The sequence below is a fragment of the Camponotus vicinus genome, unplaced genomic scaffold (assembly GCF_025532165.1).
Source record: "Camponotus vicinus isolate PSW18456_S1 unplaced genomic scaffold, iyCamVici1.0 SCAF_2, whole genome shotgun sequence".
In the NCBI taxonomy this organism is placed as follows: Eukaryota; Metazoa; Arthropoda; class Insecta; order Hymenoptera; family Formicidae; genus Camponotus; species Camponotus vicinus.
Window position 1 is genome coordinate 3,157,383 of NW_028141956.1, and position 21,476 is coordinate 3,178,858.

Genomic DNA, 21,476 nt, shown 5'->3' on the forward strand with positions numbered 1-21,476 from the left:
GAGCTATAAAATGGTGGCAATGGTTTGACCTTGAATAGTCGCTGGAAGGTCACATGAAGGTCACCTTGAATTTTTCAAATGGAACACCCTATATATTTTTGCACATTCTTGTAGCTCATCTCTCTTGTAGCTCTGTGTTTTGGAAAGCTCTCGAGGTGAGCTATAAGAATACATAATAAAAATAGGGGGTTCCATTTAAAAAATTAAAGGTAACCTTCATGTGACATTTTTGCTCATTACTTAATAATTATTGCGAATTTTGCAAAGTGGTAGAGGACTTTTCTTCTTAGTTTGACCCAATCTATCATCACTTTTCGTTTGGTGTCTCACGAATCGGACACCCTGTATATAAATATAGAGAGTGTCCGGGAAATTTTTGCCCATACGAAGTAAGGAGGTAGATTGGCTCAAATTAAGAAGGAAGGACTTGTACTGTTTTGTGATATTCGCAATAATTAACGAAAAATTAAATAAAGAATATCGGCCAATCTGCGTGAATAGAAGCGTGCAGCGACGAGAGTCGTCCCACTGTAATCTTATACTAGGCGCGCGGCGAAGCGATGGGCGGATCGCTCTCCGAGACATGATGGTGGCGTGCGATATATCGCAATACCGCGCCGAAAAATGACCCGTCCTTTTAGGCCCAGTTCCACAACTTACTTTAACCGAAGTTTAACTCGTTAAAGGAGAATTTACATAGCGTTCAATGTCCGATGTATGACGTCCGATTGGATACAATGGGTTTGGGACGCAACGTAAATCCTCCTTTAACGAGCTAAACTTCGGTTAGAATAAGTTGTGGAACTGGGCCTTAGTGGCGAGAAAATGATGCGCTATCGTTTCCACACCACCTTGCGGTAGATAGCATGGTGCGCTTTTTTTATAGTGGCCCCATAGGCCTATTCCACTCTCAATTTAAATATTTGTGAAAATTGTTCAAAATGCCGTTACTGTACTCTGAATGTATCGTAAATGTAAAAAATTGATGATGACAGTACCTTTACAAAAATTGATCCGTGGTTGAAAATCTCTCGATAAAATATGTTACACACGTTGGCAATGATACGGACGTAATCCATTACACGTAAAGCGTGATGTACCGCGTATCGCGAAAAACTAAATTCATGTGCCACATGACGCACGCTAGTTCCAGGATTTTCATAAAATGCTTCAAGAATCCTTTCTTCATCTCGTACACGAAGACGCACTGCTGGACCGGTTATCCCGATACTATGCACGATACCCAGTTTCACATAATTATTGCACAACTCGTAAAACTGTACGTTCACTTGGCTTTCGTGCACGCCCGGAAAATTATTCCACGTAAATTACGGCCGCGCGATAAGTATTTTCTCCCGCTAGCCCCTATGCCACAAACATATCCGTATATTCCTGCAGAGTACACTTCATTTTCACTGTTAATTTATTACGCGAACACAAGATTTTTACTAAAACCGTCTGAGCTCTCGCAGGCTGTTGCTAGAGTGCATACGCCAGCAGCACGCAACTACAGCTGAGCGGACATGCGAGTGTAACCGTACGTGTGAGCTCGGCGCCTGCGCATTATGATTACACTCACATGTCCGCTCAGCTGTAGTTGCATGCTGCTGGCGTATGCACTCTGGCAACAGCCTGCGAGAACTGAGACAGTTTTAGTAAAAATCATGTGTTCGCGTAGTAAATTAACAGTGAAAATGAAGTGTACTCTGCAGGAATATACGGATATGATTGTGGCATACGGGCTAGCGGGACAAAATACTAATCGCGCGACCGTAATTTACGTGGAATGATTTTCCGGGCGTGCACGAAAGCCAAGTGAATGTACAGTTTTACGAGTTGTGCAATAATTATGTGAAACTGGGTATCGTGCATAATATCGGGATAACCGGTCCAGCAGTGCGTCTTCGTGTACGAGATGAAGAAAGGATTCTTGAAGCATTTTATGAAAATCCTGGAACTAACGTGCGTCGTGTGGCACATGAATTTGGTTTTTCGCGATACGCGGTACATCACGCTTTACGTGTAACGGATTACGCTCGTATCATTACCAACGTGTGCAACACATTTTATCGAGGGATTTTCAACCACGGATCAATTTTTGTGAAGGTACTGTCATCATCAATTTTTTACATTTACGATACATTCAGCGTACAGTAATTTTGAACAATTTTCACAAATATTTAAATTGAGAATGGAATAGGCCTATGGGGGAAACCACTATAAAAAAAGCGCACCATGCTATCTACCGCAAGGTGGTGTGGAAATGATAGCGCATCATTTTCTCGCCACTAAAAGGACGGGTCATTTTTCGGCGCGGTATTGCGATATATCGCACGCCACCATCATGTCTCGTAGAGCGATCCGCCCATCGCTTCGCCGCGCGCCTAGTATAAGATTACAGTTGGACGGCTCTCGTCGCCGCGCGCTTCTACTCACGCAGATTGGCCGATATTCTTTATTTAATTTTTCGTTAATTATTGCGAATATCACAAAACAGTACAAGTCCTTCCTTCTCAATTTGAGCCAATCTACCTCCTTACTTGGTATGCGCAAATATTTCCCTGACACCCTGTATAACATATATGTAACATATATAACATATAATATAATATACATATAATATAATATAATATAACATATATATAACATAATATTATAACATATATATAACGTATATATATAATTTATTTGAGTTTATCTAATGATCTAAAATTTAATTTCTATAGGGGCTATAAATAATACATACATCTTACAATAATCCAATAATTAAAAATAAATAATCGAAAAATCGACAATCGAGAAATAAATAAAAAATGTATCAGAGATTTGTGTGACGGACATAAATCGACATGTATATTGGATCTCTAATTTCTTTTTCCATAAAATTCAGCTAACTTAGGAACACAATGTAGTATTGTTTTAATCCCCCACTGTGCCAGCTGTCTTATTTAAATTACCCCCCCATTTCGTTTTATTAAAGTAACAGAGCGGAAGGTTACGGAACACTGGCGACGGTAAAGGACGAGCGAAAAAGGACTAAAAAGTAATCGGGATGATGGGGTCATTCCCGGATTGATCGATCATTCCGCGCCTCTTTCCGCGTGATGTGAAACTCGCTCGAAATGAAGCCATTGTTCTCTCTCCACGAGCGGGAATAAAATTCGTATTCGAATTCGACCGTCGGCCGATTAGTCGACTTTGTATGGCCATTTTCGGGGCCATTTCGGGGCCATTTCGGGCCATTTTCCCGGAAGAATCCCTAATGAATGGAGGCCGGTATCTTTGTGAGATCCGTCCATTTTAATTAAAGAATTCTATTCGCCTTAATCTCGGTAAATTACTTTCAGAATCCGAAATAGATTCCTTTCCTTTTCCTTTCAATTATTCATTCGGGCGGACGAAAATCCAAAGAGTTGAAGGAGCTCAAAAGAGATTAATATCTTCTAAAATTTGCCGAGTTAAAAGATTCGAGTACGCGATAAAGCGCGGTGAGAGGTGTGAAAAAATTTAAGCCCAGGAGAAAAATCGAGATAAAATCTGAAGTCTGCTAAGCCGAGAAAATTAGTGGATTATATTACTATATTATACAACTATTATATATACGTGTGATTTAATTATTAACGGAAGTAGCTCGAAAATTTCAAAAATAAAAGATACAGGTTTCTAGAGAAAGATGTCCGTGAACTTCTAACTTGTTGAATTTTTCAGAGGTCGCAGTTTCGGGATCATGAATTTTTAATCCGATGTAGTCGCAGACGGTTAATTTATGTACATCAAAATATTCCAAGTGTATTATAAATAATTTTCAATAAGTTGATCAGAAACGCCTAACGATGTGCTCGATTTTTAATTTTCCATTACGTTTGATCGAAAGTGCACCTCGCTCTCTTTTTTCCTTGCTCCTCAACCCACTTTGATACGCATTGCTGAAATGAGAAGGTTCGGGTTAACAAACCTCTGCGCTTTACCTATCACTTTTATCCCGCGCGATTCCCGGTTAATCCACGAGATTTACAGGGTGTGCCGGAATCAGTTCGTTTATGGATCTCTCTTTTGCAAATTTCGATTCAATTTTCGTTATCAAAAATATCGAGGCCATATTCATGAAAGATCTCTCGAGAATTAAGATTTATAAAAGTTTCAACATAAATAAAGGAATTGTTTCGCTTTTGTAGGACCTAAATCCAAAATTGTTGTTCTCAGGATAGCCGAAATGGATAGGGGATTACTCGAAAATATTAGACAGGATAGATCACGCAATTAGTTGTCACCACACTTAATTTAATAATGATATCAAATTATATTTAAACGTTAACTCAACGGTATAAACTCAGTCAGATTCGTTATCAGAACTCTCTCGCGACTTTCCTCTACAACGGCTGATTTTCGAATGCCGACCTTTTGGGTCGTGTCTGTTTTGGTCCCGCAGGACCCCGCACCTCACCTATTCTCGCCGCCGCCAGCCCGCTTATCAATGCCTAATCACGCTTGTTGTTAAGGCTCTCCTTCTAGAATCCTCGATTACTGTTGTCTATTATTATTCCGCTTACAATTCGGCCAGCCTGACAATAGGCCGTCCTCGGCCGTTCCCAACATTTTTATTGAGGATACAAGTCAAAATTTGAATCTTGCTGAACGCTTTCGTCGAACACGCCTACTCGATCACAACATAATAGTGAAATATTTTACATTTGATTTTGTTACAATCTATTGTTTCCGCCGTCACTCCCTATCTGGAAGAAACAATTTAATGCTCAACTAGGCTCGTTATCTCTCGCCACGGCTTAATATTAGCGGCCTCCTACGTTCCCTTGTATGGCCTTTGCGAAATCTGACAATCTTCCACGTCCGCTACCATATATCTATCATTTTTCAATCGTCTTATTACGCGATACGGTCCTTTAAAATTCGGCGCCAGCTTTCCGCCTGATATATCGAAGTTTTTGACCATAACGAGATCACCTTCCGCATATTCGCGAGCTGCTTTGCGCTTCCTATTTATATAATTCTCGTTGTATTTTTGTGCCTTTTCGATCCTTTTCGCCGCCTCTGCTCTAATTTTTTTAGGATTCTCTAATTCCGAGTCGTTGTGTTCTAAAACATATTCTCTTAAGGCATCGACGATCTGTCCGCGTTGCTCTATTCCGAACAATAGCTTACTAGATGTTTCGCCAGTCGCCTTATTTTTTGTATTGTTTACCGCAAATTCGATCTCGCTAAACGCTTTGTGCCAATCCTTCCCATCATACAATTTGCCTATCGCAGGAGCCAAAATTCTGTTGTATCGCTCTATTTGTCCGTTCGCTTGTGGCGAGCCCGTGGCTATTTTTATGTGTTTAATGTTCATTTCTGACATGAATTCCTCAAACTCGCTTGAGGTAAAGCTCGTGCCTCTGTCTGAGATTAAAATTTTCGGTCTGCTGTACGCATTAAAATATTCTTTTGGACATCTAATTGTCTCACGCGTCGCTGTTGTCTTAACTGCATAAAATTTTACATATTTAGTAAACGCATCGACAATGACAAGCATATATTTTTTTGCTGCATTCGTTCGGTCCACGGGGCCAAAGTGATCTATATATACAGTATCGAATGGCACTTCTCCCTTCGGAATACTATGAACAAAGCCCTCAATCTTACCCGACGGCCTCGAGAAAGCAATACATTTAATACAATTCTGTGTGTGAGCTCGAACCTTAGCCTTCATGTCAGGAAACCAGTAACTCTCTCGCAACACATCATAAGTCTTATCGACTCCTAAATGCCCGAAACCATTATGGTATCTGTATAATAATTCTCGCTCCATATCATGTGGCACATAGAATAAACTTTATCCTTTTTCTTACGATATACTAGTCCGTTTCTTAACTCGAAAAGGTTATCTTGTTCTCTTTCTAATCGTGTTTTTAATTCTTTTATTTTCGGATCTTGAACTTGACATACGGATAAATTGAACTCGAATGTGCCGTCTGAGATAACAAGTATACTGTTTACCCGACTCAAAGCATCTACATGTGGCATTCTTTTGCCCGGACGATGCTCGGTACTGTAATCGTAATTTTGTAATTCGAACGCCCACCGTGCTATTCGTGGATTAATTACTTTTTTGTTTAACGTCATAACTAATGCATTACAATCGGTAACTATTTTAAACGAAATGCCCTGTAAATAAATACGGAATCTCCTGAGCGCATATTTTATAGCCAAAGTCTCTAATTCGTAGCTGTGATAGTGTGATTCTATCTCCGTAGCTCTCTTAGAAAAATAGAAAACCGGATGAAATCGCTTATCCGGTTTACGCTGCAACAATACCGCACCAAAACCTTGCGAACTCGCATCGCAATGTAATTCTGTAGGATCGTTCGGATTATAAATCGTCAATATAGGAGCTTCGATCAATTTTCCTTTTAGTAGTTCAAACGCATCTAATTGTTTTTGTTCGAATCTAAATATCGCCTGCTTCTTAAGTAGGTCATACAATGGACCAGCAATTAGGGAGAAGTTCCCAATGAATTTTCTAAAATAAGAACACAAGCCCAAAAAGCTCTGCACGTCTCGGACATTCTTAGGGGTGGGAAAATTTTTTATCGCGACGATCCCATGATCGCTTGGACGTATTCCCCTCTCTGAGACAACATCCCAAAAATTCTATTTCGTCATACAAGAACCGACATTTGTCTAACTGCAATTCAAGTAAATTTCGTACTAAGAGATGGAAAACCTTGTCCAATGTCTCGAAATGCTTTCCGACAGTGTCCGTTGCTATCAGAAAGTCATCCATATACACAATAACATCCCCGCTTTTGATTAGGTCGCTAAAAATTTCGTTAACGTATCGTTGAAATCGTGCAGGCGCGTTCTTTAATCCGAATGGCATTTTTAAATATTTGTACTGCCCGAACGGAGTCACGAAAGCAGTGTATTTAATGCTATCTTCCGACATGTAAACGTGATGAAATCCGTCCTTGAGATCTAATAACGAAAAATGACGTTTCCCGTATAACGCGTCAATTTGTTCTTCAATAATCGGAAGTGGATAATTATCTTTTGCAGTAATCTTGTTTAACTCTCTATAATCAATACATAATCGTACTTTCCCATTTCTCTTTTTAACTAATACCGTTCTAGACGCGTATTCCGAATTTCCCGGACGTATGATTTTCCGCGTTAATAAATCGTCTACTATTCCGCGTAATTTATTTTTCTCATCTTGCGATAGTCTTCCCGGAGCAAAATGAAAGGGCTGTTTATTCTTGACGTACAGCTTTAATTCGGCCCTGACTTCCGGTTCTGACGGTTTTTCCGCTCGTAAATAGGATTCTTGCAACTTCTCCATAAATTTTTCCCGAATCTCACTTGATAATCGACAGTTTATATTTACTTTGTCCACTTCACTACCCTCAAACAAACTAGATTCTATATTTAATATTTCGTCCGTAAAATTTTCTTTAATTGGCTTTACCTTCGCTCTAATAAGTCCAAGATCTAAAATTCTAATCGAATCTCGTCCTAAAATGACATCGTACTGCATCGCCTGGTCCGAAACCACTCTCAGCCTCATGCCGTCTGCCCTGTGATCGTCAATCGAAACCCTCGCCTCTACCTGTCCGAAAATTTCTAACCTTGAGCCGTTAATCCCTTCGTAACCGTTGTCTGAAATTTTATGAATTAATATCGGCGGAATATATTTCGACTTAATTAAGCTAATTGGGCTGGCAGTATTTAATTGTGACTCTAATTCGCAACTAAACGTTAATCCGATCCGATCCTCGTTGTCCCGTAGTCTCTCGAGCCTGCGACTCCTGTTTGCATCCTGCGTCTGTCTTGTGAGCAATGGCGTTTTTATTTTCACGTACGTGTGAATTTTTGTTTGTCTGGCGAATCGTCACCTTCTCAAAAGCCCTTAACAGATCTTCTTTCTTCTTAAAACATTGGATGCGTGCCTGATCTCGTATAATTCCATCCGGCATGCCGTCTATTATAAAATCCGTTAGCTCGTCTTCGTCAACTGGCACTTTATTTGCGAGAATTACTTTGTCATAAAAATAGTGACTAAACGTTTTACCATGACGCCCAGGTCCTCCTCTCGAATTGTTTTCGCAATTCCATTTTTCCTGGTCGGTGATCAAAAATGCCTTGCATCTCCTCAAGCAAGTCGTCCACCGATATTTCTAAGTGTTCTGGTCTTGAATGGAACCACTGAAGGGCTTTCTGTTTCAATACATCGCATACTCGCAAGAAGACGTGCCGTCCCATCGTCCAGCTGATACGTTACTCGAATCAGTTCAAACTGCTTGCGCCATTTCCAAAAGGTATCCTCCTCGCCCGTGAATTCGCTCATTAACTCGGCCAAAGCCTTAATCTGTGGACGCATCATCACATTTTGGTTTGCACTCGTCGCCGGTGACCCAAAATTTCTCATGGCTTCCCCCGTGCGCGTCTCCTGACGTAAAAACTCCAGTTCTCTTCGCATTAGATCTCGCTCGCGTCTCATGAACTCGAATTCTCTGTCACGTAATTCCTTCTCTTCTGCTTCCCGATCACCACGGTCAGCATCGTCCACACCCCGCACAACGCGACACCGCTCCTCAACTGTTGCCTCGTCCTCTCCCTCGATAACGTCATCCTCCACGCGCGAAAACCGTTCCACCGTCTCCTCTCTCTCCGCGGATACATTTTCCGTCGAGACTCCTCCCGCCGTGAGCCTCCACGCACCGCTCGGATCAAATTCATAAAGTCTTTTTAGCAATTCCGGCTTGGCGAAAGACCGGCCTTAACGTTTCCTTCAACTGCAAAACCGTAAATTTTTCGCCTTCCATGAATTTTTTTTTTTAATCTTCGAACCGTTAACGATCTTCGATCGATACACAAGATCAAGGACAAAACACTTTCACCACACGAATGTTTTCCCTCAAAGATCGCGACTCGACAACAAGCAAGATAATTAGTAAAAATTCGTTACGATCGCAAGTTTTTCTTTCCGAGTCTCTTCTTAATTACACGAGCCGATATACTGTCCAACAAATCGTCACTGAAATGTGCGCCAATCTCGTAAATCCTGTCTCTTAATTTCTTTCCGAATATGTGAACGAATTCGAATCCCGCTTCTGAAGAATTGTAGGACCTAAATCCAAAATTGTTGTTCTCAGGATAGCCGAAATGGATAGGGGATTACTCGAAAATATTAGACAGGATAGATCACGCAATTAGTTGTCACCACACTTAATTTAATAATGATATCAAATTATATTTAAACGTTAACTCAACGGTATAAACTCAGTCAGATTCGTTATCAAAACTCTCTCGCGACTTTCCTCTACAACGGCTGATTTTCGAATGCCGACCTTTTGGGTCGTGTCTGTTTTGGTCCCGCAGGACCCCGCACCTCACCTATTCTCGCCGCCGCCAGCTCGCTTATCAATGCCTAATCACGCTTGTTGTTAAGGCTCTCCTTCTAGAATCCTCGATTACTGTTGTCTATTATTATTCCGCTTACACTTTATTCTCTCTTCGTTTATTTTAAAATGGATTTTAATCCTTAGAATAGACCTTAATTTTTAGATCCTTGATTCAGGAAGCTAAAAAAAGTACAAACGAACGATTAGCAAGTCTGATTTCGGATTTATTAAAGAATTCGCGTGCTCGAAGACGGCTCGATGAATCGCGAATACCTTGTACGTAAAAATGGCGGAAATAAATCTATCCATTTCGCGCGAGAACCGCGTAATTAGCGTGTCATCGTTTTTTAAATCCGGAATAATACCTGACAGTGCGCAATATTATCGCGTAAATCGCGTTTCTCGGATCACTCGCTACAAAAAAAAAGAAAATAAAACGCGAGAGACATATTGGTCTTTTAAACGGAAGCAATTTTGCAATTTTGCATTCGCTTAGAGAGATTCCTCTTTTATTACATGCTCTTATTCATGCACGGGGGTTTCTATCGGGATCTTCTGTCGCACGCATTTCCACGTTTACATGTTTACTAGATTTTTTTTCACCAACAATCGGAGATCATCTCTCGACGTCATCTCGTAGGATCCTTCCGGCGATCTAGGGATCGCGATTTGTAAACTGCGACATCGATGCCGTAATGGATATTTTTTTTTTTATTGAGCAAAAGCCAGCCCTGGTCACATGACCATACGGCAATGGAGGGAAGTATTTTATATCACAGTGTCACAGTACAGAGTTGCGCGCCAAATACAAATCTCATGGATGACTAAGGCACATAATCAAGAACTTAACTTAGCTTATTGTTACAGAATTTTATATCTATTAATAGACTAAGCTTAATAATCATTAGAAATTAATTCTATATCAGAGAATAATATACACGGCACTAGGGAGTAAAAATTGCGAATCAAATAAAAGTTCAAATTGAATTTAAATTAAAATTAGTGTCAATACTTAGAATAGATACTCAAAATTGCGCTCCCCTATGAATGCCTAAATGACTAGTTCACATAATACCTAATAATAGTCAAGCCCAGAAATATTAAATAGATTTCGGGTTAACAAAAGAAAATAGTACAGAACTGCTAGATATAAGGTCAACTCTAAAACATAAATTAAGTGAGCTCAAGAAGGAGAAAAAAACAGTGTAAAGCCGTAGTATAATTACAACCTAAAACTAAAACTAAAACTAAAATTAATATTAAAAATTAAAAGAAAATACATGCCCATCTTAGTTACTTGAAATAAAGATCTTAATTTAGCTTAATACTACATGAGATAATAATTAGTAAACGCGAACAGTAAATACCTAATACTTAAAGGTTCACTCTATATTTCCGACTAAATGAACTCATAAACTGGGAAACAAACAATGTGAAATTACAATATACATTACACCTTAGATATTAAAATCAATACTTATGATAAATTTGTGTAATGCGGAGATCACTTCCACATTCCCATCCAATTGAGATAAAAGTAGCTCCATTAGAAGGGGAAATGTCTTCCCGAATCCTATCAGGCTCTCAATTAAAATTTTCTTTTGCGATTCGAATCGAGCACATTTCCAAAAAATGTGGTTTGCGGATTCTTCCTCATCACAGACTAGGCAGATAAGGGAAGGAACTATCCGAAATCTATGCAGACTAGCCAAGAGAGAAGTGTGACCGCTCCTTAATCTACAAATAGAGACCACTGACCTCCTCGAAATATCAACTCCATGGAACCATGTCCTCCTAGAACTTGTAAGACACTTATCCATATACCATGAAGCTCTATCAATGCCAGAATTGATGGAGGTATCGTGTTCGCCGTTATTAAGCGACGCGATGGCGTCGCGACGCCAAGTACAATATGAAAAGCCGACTGATCGCGCGATATACATTATATTTACACACAGCATATGTTCATTCTTTTTCTCGTATATATCGACCTCTTCAACTGCAATTAGTTCGAATAAGATCAGGAGCAGTTAAGGCAGTTATGCCTAGTCATAAAATTAAAAAAATCCGATTTTTGTGTTTTTGTATTTTCTTGAAGTATATCATATTGAAAATATTTCCTAAAAGTTTTAAATTAATCGGATGCAAATTGACGGAGTTATAAGTGTATGATTCATGAAGCGCCAGAATGTATAACTTCGTTTAAACACGACTATAAAGCTTCAGCTCTGATGTTTTGAGGGCTATCAAGCCAATATATGAAGATTTAAATAAACTAAAATTATATGGGCCCGGAATAGATGATTCTGTGTAAATTAAAAAATCTGCATTTTATTTAAAAGTAAACTTGACACAAATCTTAAACGCGTTTTTCTCGAAATCACTTTTTCAAAGACGGTAAACAAGATATTTCGAAAACCGTTACATCGATTTGCTTGAAACTTTACAGGCTTCTTCTACATATAAAAACCTAGTAGATGAACGAAGGATTTTGTCTTTTAATGAATACTTTTTTTTACTTAATAAAAAATGAGCAATTTTTAAGTCGAAAAAGAATATCTTAGTGTCAAATGGCTGCCCAATTTTGTCCCAAAACAATTTTTCGATTAATCCTTCGTTCATCTACTAGACAATTTTATACATTAACTACAGTTTATCGAATTTTTGATATCAGATGAATCAGCTTCGAATAGCACTGTTCACCGCGCAGCGCTTTTTAAAAAACACTATCCGGAAGAATAATTATAACTTTTACATTTTTTAATATTTTATTTAAAAAAAATATAATAACATTCTTAATATTTGTACTTTTGAATAAAAATTTATTTATAAAAAAAAATTATTACACTTTTCAATAAAAATTTCCAAACATCATACTTTTTTCGGTCTGCTGACTAGGCATAACTCCTTATATAATTCCGAGAAAAAAAATGACAATATTTCTCGATTTCTTACGCACGCGAACGATTTTTTCTCAAATTTTAGAAAGAAACTTGCAAGGTTTATCATTAATTTCAAAATCCTAAAAATTTTGCAAATTACGAAACAATAAATTCTGCGATTATACATCGGAATTTGATCGTTTTCAAAGTATATATTACCATTTTTTCGCGAAGTAATACCTTAATACTGTTGCCTTGATAATTAATGACTTCATAAAATTACCGTTACAATTACTGCATTACGTCATGCTCAATAATGCATACTTATCGAATGTCCTTACAACGTAAATACATTAAAATTATTTTATTCATATGAAAAAAAGAGAATGTCGCTTATCGGAGGTATTATATATAATTGGACTATTTTGTAAAATTTATCTTGAAACTTTAATGTAAAAAGTATGTATGTGTACATTATTTTCTATTTTCCTACGATTATTTTATACTTTTTATAGAGCTATTATTTATTATCAACAAATATATCGTACATCGCGTTTAATAATGCATACTCAAAATCGAGTAATGAGTTCGTAAAGAGGATCATTATTTTAATTTTTGAACTTATCGCTGAAAATAAAGAGCATAAATACAGCATTCGTCAGCGATAATTTGAACTTATTATACTGCGATATCTGTATATCGTCATATTTCTATCCTATAATTTCACAATATTGTGCAATTACTTTAACATGCACCAGGCGTCACGAATGTTCCTTATATAAGTTTTTAGGTCATGTATGCAAGGACCAAAACAAATCGCTAAAAAAAGGAGATAAAAAGAGATATATATAAATTTAGATTTTCTGAGAGATAAATTTAATCTTTCGAGAGATAAATTTATTTCCGATTTTTCTTTATTTTTAAAATCTTATTGATTTTGGTTTTTATAGATTCCATCGATGTTTTAATATTCCACAAGATACTGAAAGAGCTTACTTATCTTTTTTTAAAAGATTTTTTCTTCGAAGAATGGACGTGAAAAAATAAAAAAGGGACAGTAACACGAGGAGATGAATTTGTCATATTACATATGGTAAGTGCATACAGAACGCAACGTATGATCTGAAAATGTAAATATTCTCTTGGAACTTTTTACGCAAAAATTATTATTTCAGAACTTTTTATTGTGAATTAAAAAATGCATTCTTTGAAGATTTTTGAAAAATATTTATATTATATTTGAGTAGAAAATAAATTCACGTTTTGTTTTAAATATTTATTAGTTGTATTCGCGACTCGAGAAAGATTTATTTAAAATCAAAAGAAATCAATATTTTTATTTCTTTAAAATATAAGAGTATCATTTCAAAAGCTACTTTCTCTTTCTATCATCTTTTTTCTTAATACTTCTTTTTTATAATATTTCTTTACTAAATTTTGTATGATTTATAATTATTTATTTTAATATTAATACTTTGTCTATTCCTTCAAAATGTTTAGTTTGAAACGCGACATTGACGAATTGTGAAACTTTCTGAAATAGTAACAAAGCTTGTCTCGAATTCTAAACGCGATAGATCGATTTTCTGTAAGACGCACTGACAAAGACGAATCTTCAAGATTAAAGGAATTATAGAGATTTAATTTACATATTGCACCGAAATAAAGGATATACGTGAATGTTTCACAAACTCAAAATATATAGTTCCGTTAATATTTTGAAATTTTGCTTTAATATTTTTTAATATTTTATAGCATAATAATTTTATATTTTAATATTTTAATTTTATAATATATTTTAATACAATTTTATAACATTTAATTTTATAATATTTTAACACAATAATATATTTTTAAGATGTTATAGTTTTAAAAAAGTAAATGTGTAAATGATATTAAAAAAAATTCGAAATTTTTTCTATCGCAATATTATTCTCCATTTGGTCGCTGAATACTTTGGCATGTCTTTCTTGATTATTAAGCCAAAAAAATACATACTACTCGGGAATTTGATAATTAATAAATTTATTTGAAGATGATTGCGATGGCGTTACTTGTAGAACTAACGAGAAGTGTAAGATGTATAATAATTATCCGATATGCAAGTGTAAAGACGGATACAAAATGGAATCATCTTCGCAAGCGTGTGTGGAATCCGAAGGTAAATATTAAATATACGTTATCCATTATTATTTTTTAATTGTTGCTAATTATACTAAATTTACTTGAAGACGATTGCAATGGCATTATTTGTGGAATTAACGCAGAATGTATAATACGTAATGATTATGTTGGAGATTTGAATCTCGCGGTCGACGTTGCGCCTGGAGTCACGTACATTGCGTGTAGTTAGCCATCTTCACGTTATACGTGTGGCGACACTGTCGCGTACACCGCCTCATTTCTCGACGTCTTTACGCTGTCGCGGTAGCACGTTCCTTTACTGTATTTTACTTTGTGTGTTCATCAAGAATATACTTTCTTCATTAATAAAAAGTATCGGCCATCATTATTTCCACTCGCCCTCAATAGGTTATGGGCCCAGGAGATAAATCGAATAGTTAAAGTCGAATTGAAATAAAACACTCAGTGCGCCGCGAAATCATCGAAAGCAAAAATGGCCATATCCGGTATCACAAGGATAGATGCTCTAAATCGAGAAAATTATGACACCTGGAAAATGCACATAGAGGCGCTCCTAATTAAAAATGACGCCTGGGGATACGTCTCTGGTACAAAGGTTAAACCGGAGGTTATACCAAATGACAATGCGAGTAGAGTAGCATACGACGTCTGGATGATCAATGACCGGAAAGCGAAATCCGACATTATCTTATTGATAAGCTCCACTGAGTTTAAACAAATCAAGGGATGCGAAACTTCCCGGGATGTATGGCAACGTCTTGAAGAGATCTACCAATCTAAAGGATCCGCACGAAAAGCCGCGTTACTGAAACAGCTGATCCTCATACGAATGCAGAAGGACGACGACGTGCGCGAACATTTAATTCTTCGACGCGGTCGACAAGTTCGCTGAAATGGAAGTGGAAATAAACACGGATCTTCTCGCGATCTTATTGTTATATAGCCTCCCGTCGACGTTCGACAACTTTCGCTGTGCGATAGAGTCCAGAGACGAGTTACCCAGCCCGGAGACCTTACGAGTCAAAATTATCGAAGAGAGCGACGCACGAAAACATGATACGCAAGGAGACATCTCGAACGCGATGGTCGCAAATAAACGCTTCGACAAGCAGAACAGAACACAGAGGAAGAAAAATGGATTTCCGGTTAAAGACAACACGAACACAACGAAAATAAAGTGTTACCGATGCAAGAAAATCGGCCACAAGGGATCCGAGTGTCGGAAAGCTCACGAAAAAACTGAACAAAGTGCACAAAGCGCGGAGCATCATTTATTCTACGGCGTACACGAAACGCAAGCATATAAAAACAATAAATACTCGTTTGAACTGACACAAGCCGCGTATGCGAATCAGGATACCATTTGGTGTTTAGATAGCGGTAGTTCGTCTCATTTAACCAAAAATATAGACGACCTCAATGATACTTGTAGCGTCGAAACGGGAAAATTACATTTAGCGAATAACGCATCGACGGATATAAAGGCTCGCGGAAACGTGCATATTCAAGTAAGTCTCGGACAAAAGACTAAAAGAGTCGAATTAACAAATGCGTTACACGCTCCCGATCTACGTACCAATCTCATGTCGGTCGGTAAAATTACCGACAAAGATTATCGCGTGATTTTCGAGAAAGACTCGGCGGATGTCGTAAATGAGTACGGTGAGACTATACTAACCGCGGATCGGGTTGACGAATTGTACTACATTAAGGCGGAAAGAACGAACGCACTTATCGCGAGCTCAGACACGAAGAAGCAGGAATCCTCAAATTTAGAGTCATCAAGCTTATGGCATCGTAGGATGGAGCACCTAAACATGAAGGATTTAGTCTTAGCTTCACAGAAGAAAACGATAGAAGGCATTGGCGTCATCGAATCGAAAGGGGATATTACTTGCGAAGTATGCATTCAAGGTAAAATGTCGCGCGCCGCGTTCCCCAAGCATTCCGAGCGAAGTACCAAAATATTGGATCTGGTTCACTCTGATGTATGCAGCCCGATGCGCACCGAATTCCACGGGAGAGCAAAATATTTTGTCATATTCATAGACGATCACTCCGGCTGGTGCGAGGTGCGATTCTTGAATAAAAAGAACGAGGTATTTGCCGAGTTCAAGAAGGTAAGAGCATTTTTCGAAAAACAGACAGGTGAGTCTTTAAAATGTCTACAAAGCGACAACGGAACCGAGTACCCAAATAACGCATTTAATGATTTCATGAACTCAAATGGCATTCGACGACGCTTAACCGTAGCCAACAATCCTGAGCAAAATGGGAAGGCAGAACGTCGCAATAGAACCCTCTTAGAAATGGCAAAGTGTCTACTCATCCAGTCCGGGCTGCCGAATTCTTTTTGGGCCGAGGCGATCATGACTGCAAACTTCATTAGAAATAGATGTCCTTCCAAGTCACTCGATGGTAAGACCCCCTACGAGATGTGACATGGAAAAAGGCCGAGAGTGGATTTCTTCAGAGAATTCGGATGCAAAGTTTACGTCCTCGATCGAATTTCTCACAAAGAAAAGTTCGACTCCAAAACGAAAAGCGGGATTTTCCTAGGATATTCAAATCAATCGAAGGGATATCGCATATGGAAGAACGAAAAGTTGAAATAGCCAGGGACGTCAAGTTCATGGAAGATGCATCTCCCTTGACCCTTACGTCTTCAAGATCACGACCGTCAGAGATACAGAGCGATATACCGAAGATCGATATTCCTTTAATCAAGGCGATTCCAGAAGACGGTGACGAAGAAGAAGATATAGTATTATCCAACGCAGATGACGACGACGATGATAACACCGAGGAACCATACACTGACAAGAGGACAATGAAAAGAGGCCCCGGTAGGCCGCAGAAGATCAAAACCGGAAGGAGAGGACGACCTCAGAAGCAGTATTGCATTGCTGAAGCGAACTGCAATCAAGAAGCGTTCTTAGCCGAAATCCCCATTGATCAGGCAATCACGGGTCCCTATTCTCACGAGTGGTACGATGCGATAGGCTCCGAAATGAGAAATCTCATTGAGAACGAAACGTGGAAAATTGTGAATCGCCCCACAGACCGCAAAGTGATCGGAAGCAGAATCGTATTGCGTAACAAGTATGGAACAGACGGATCATTAGAACGAAGAAAAGCAAGAGTCGTCGCACGTGGTTTTTCTCAACGTCCGGGAATCGACTTCGGCGAAACTTTCGCCCCAGTAGCTCGACTAAGCTCGGTTCGCATCGCAACGGCTATAGCATCGGAATATAACATGATTATACGTCAGTTTGACGTAACAGCTGCTTATCTCAACGGTCATCTAGACGAAGAGATATTCATGGAGATCCCCGAGATGACCGAGGAAGCCTTGAAGCAGATTATACGTACAGAACGAAGAAATAGCGTAATTGAAAAGAAAGCTAGAAAGATGCTCGAAGACATAGAAAGCGGAAACAAAGTATGTCGTCTGAACAGAGCACTCTACGGACTAAAGCAATCTGGACACCAATGGCACAAGAGGCTGAACCAAGAATTGCGAAACTTAGGATTCACGCCCTTGAATTCAGACCCCTGCGTGTATTCATCAAATCAAGGGGGAGCCCTTATTCTTGTCGTCGCCTATGTCGACGATATTCTAATCATCTCGAAGAATACGAGTGACATCAAGAAAATCGGAGAAAACCTCTTGAAGATTTTCAACATACGCGACCTGGGTGACGTGAAATGCTGTCTTGGCATAGAATTCATGCGTCATGAAGACGGATACTCCATTCATCAGAGAGGATTTATCCTGGACGTTCTGACGCGTTTCGGAATGACCGAATGCAAAGCCGTTTCAACTCCCATGGACGTCAGTACAAAATTGAGTCAAGGTCAGTCTTTGGGAGATGAGGAAGATAATAAATAAGCGTTGAGATAATAAAGTACCCTACCGTGAACTTATAGGATCTCTGATGTATATAGCCATGGGTACAAGGCCAGATATCGCCCATGCGGTAAGTTATTTAAGCTGTTACAATGATTGTCACAAACACGCTCATTGGGTTGCAGCTAAACGCGTATTGCGTTACCTGAAGGCCACTCTAGATTACACAATCAACTATAAATCAACTGGCGGACGACCTCTCATCGGGTTCGTTGATGCAGACTGGGGAAGCTGCCCAGACGACCGCAGATCGTATACGGGATACGCTTTTATCCTCGCCGGTGGTTGCATCACCTGGGAGTCCAGAAAGCAGAGAACGGTAGCGTTATCGTCAACGGAGGCTGAATATATGGGAATCAGCGATGCCTTCAAGGAAGCCATATATCTACGAAAGTTCCTGATAGAGCTTGGATTAGAGCCCCTAGGAGACATCACAGTCATGTGCGACAACATCGGAGCTCAGAAGATCGCGACAAATCCCGTGTTTCATTCTCGTACGAAACATATAGACATTAGACATCACTTCGTACGGGAAACATTGAATTCAGGAGATATCAATCTAACACATGTCTCAACGGATGACATGGCTGCTGACGTATTAACTAAAGGTCTGCCTAGCAGCTTTCTTCATTAATAAAAAGTATCGACCATCATTATTTCCACTCGCCCTCAACAGATTACTCAACATGTTTGTGTAAAGTTGGATACATGAGAAATCCACGCACGGGAGAGTGTGAGTTATAAGGTAATATGGGAAATAGATATAATAATTTAAATTTCGCTTGTCGAAAAGCATCGTTTTCTTGAATATTTAATCCGGATGTATTTGCTCGGATCGATTTTGATCTCTTTGGATTTACTTTCATTTATATCTTTCATTTCTTCTTTGTCGACATTTTCATATTTCTTCTTCCAGGCATGTTTGCTTCCCTGAAACAGTAAGTAAGATATCCGGACTATTCATACATCTTGTATTAACGTGTATTATTTTAATTATTTCTTTATTAACGTAAAAATAATATATATTTTTATTAAATTGATTTTAATATAATTGAAGACTTTTATTTTATATATTGAAACACTAAAATATAAATAAATATTAACTTAAAAATATTATATATACTTTTATAAAATATTGCAACATTTATAAACATTAAATAAAAATTTTTTTTCATGTATTCATCATATTACAAAAATATTCGAACGTTGTAGGAAAGTATACGATATATTTCACCTCTTTGCATTTTATATTTTAATATTCGACGTGTAGAATTGTTCTTTATTCGAGAATATGTTCTTAAGCGTAAACACATACTAGAAAATAAATCTTTCGAAACATTCTTTGTCTTGAAAACAAGACATTCTTTTTTTTTTGCTTCGTATTTTTTTAAAAGTTCCCCTCTTAAACGCATTTAAAAATATAAGATAAATTCTATGGGGAGTTTAATTCAACCCGCAGATTTTTTTATAGAACCCGAGATGGAGGTTGTTAAATATTGCGACCGGAGCACTGGACAGCAACGGTAGATCACTCGGCAATAAAATTTTACACAAGTCATGTAATGTTACAAAACACTTTTCTTTATTCTTCACGACCACAATAAAGCACATATACACAAAAAAAAGAGAAACGGTATTGTTTTAAGAGCGATAAGTTTTTCAACCCGCGACGAAAACTCCGGTCGGCACCCAGCCAGCGACGAAATTAGCGGGGCACACGATAACGGCGACCGAGCAAAAAAAGTCTTTTAATTAACAAATACAGAAAGATCGAAAAAAGAAATTCGAGTTGAATTTTAGAATCCGCAAGCAACGGAGAAAATCGATTTATTCCGCGAGCAACGGAAAGCACGTCTTTTAAATTCGGAGAGCTAAATGAGCGCGTCGGAGACTTTTAGACAAAAGGCGCAGCGCTCTCCGATCGCGACAATTTATACTCAAGCCCTTCTCGAAAGATCCAGATTTTTCAAGCACTCGACAGTTACTGAGATAACGTTTAAAATTTAACGATCTAACGTGCTTTGTTATTAGATCTTTCGAGAAGGACGAGCGTTGTTTTTGGATTTGCGCTGACAAAGAGATATCTCGCTATCGGCTGCCAGGGGCGCCGAATTAAAGGTCGGGCCCTCGACTCTTTTTTAATCGAGGGCAATTACTCGAGTCTTAATTTTTTAATGCTCGACGAGTTTCGAACAGAGGTAAAAGATATAACGTTCTTTTTTCCCGCTCTTTTCAATACAATGGAAGTCTGACGATGAGTTTGTGAAAGATTAAATAATAAAGAAACGAAGAAAAACGAAGATTTAATTGTTATGTGTTTGAATCGGAATATAATTTTGATCCGAAAGAATAAATTCACAGAAACATATAAATGTTATTACAAATAAAAATGTTATTAAAAATAAAAATTAAAATCACGAGTTAAATAAAAATATAAATTAGATGTCAGAAATTTTTTTTAAATTAAATTAGCAAGTTTTATAAGAATATTGATTCAAGTTAAAAAATCGAGATTTATTAAATCCCTACAACTTGACATAAATTAAAATTAAATTACGATTTGACGTTTTTCGATGTTCCAGATTTTTGAAAAACATTATATAGTTATCTAAAAGAGTTCTATCGACTATAATAAACCATTTGCGACGACGGCTTTTGTTATACGGAGCACGAAAACGGTTCATCCGTGTGTCCTTAACAGTTTAAAATATTGCAAGTCGAAATGCACGAGCAGAATAACGCACCCCGTTACGAAGACTAGTATTAGAGATTCTGGTATTGGTTTGTCGATTCCATGCCACATTTACGAAGCAGCTTACGTTACCAGTTCATGTAATTTCAGAGGACGGCCCTCGCCGCTCTACACGTGACAGAGTGCGTGACGTTAAATTATAAAAAGATCGTTAGGTACGTGCGAATTATGCTACTGTAGTATTCGATGTTATCAAGAGACACATAATCATAATGCGCAGGCGCCGAGCTCACACGTACGCTTACACTCGCATGTCCGCTCAGCTGTAGTTGCATGCTGCTGGCGTATGCATTCTAGCAACAGCCTGCGAGAGCTCAGACGGTTTCAGTAAAAATCTTGTGTTCGCGTAGTAAATTAATAGTGAAAATGAAGTGTATTCTGCAGGAATA

General features: G+C 38.2%; 2 protein-coding genes across 11 annotated transcripts in view; one reads left to right on the plus strand and one right to left on the minus strand.

Annotated features, from left to right (window-relative positions):
• LOC145966143 (choline/ethanolamine transporter flvcr2b) overlaps positions 1-21,476 on the plus strand; it is an 89,006-nt gene that overhangs the window by 44,982 nt on the left and 22,548 nt on the right. For 3 of the 6 annotated variants that reach the window (XM_083089983.1, XM_083089984.1, XM_083089986.1), the window contains 3 exons: positions 13,231-13,373; positions 14,316-14,441; positions 14,512-16,877. In XM_083089983.1, the coding sequence (XP_082946109.1) occupies positions 15,319-16,866 (1,548 nt within the window). In that variant the 5' untranslated portion in view covers positions 13,231-13,373; positions 14,316-14,441; positions 14,512-15,318 and the 3' untranslated portion in view covers positions 16,867-16,877. Of the gene's footprint in view, positions 1-13,230; positions 13,374-14,315; positions 14,442-14,511; positions 16,878-21,476 lie in introns of those variants that run through there. The other 3 variants (XM_083089989.1, XM_083089987.1, XM_083089985.1) reach the window with 2 other exon arrangements.
• The window catches only part of LOC145966141 (uncharacterized), a 71,586-nt gene that overhangs the window by 43,563 nt on the left and 6,547 nt on the right, over positions 1-21,476 (minus strand). The window lies entirely within an intron of this gene.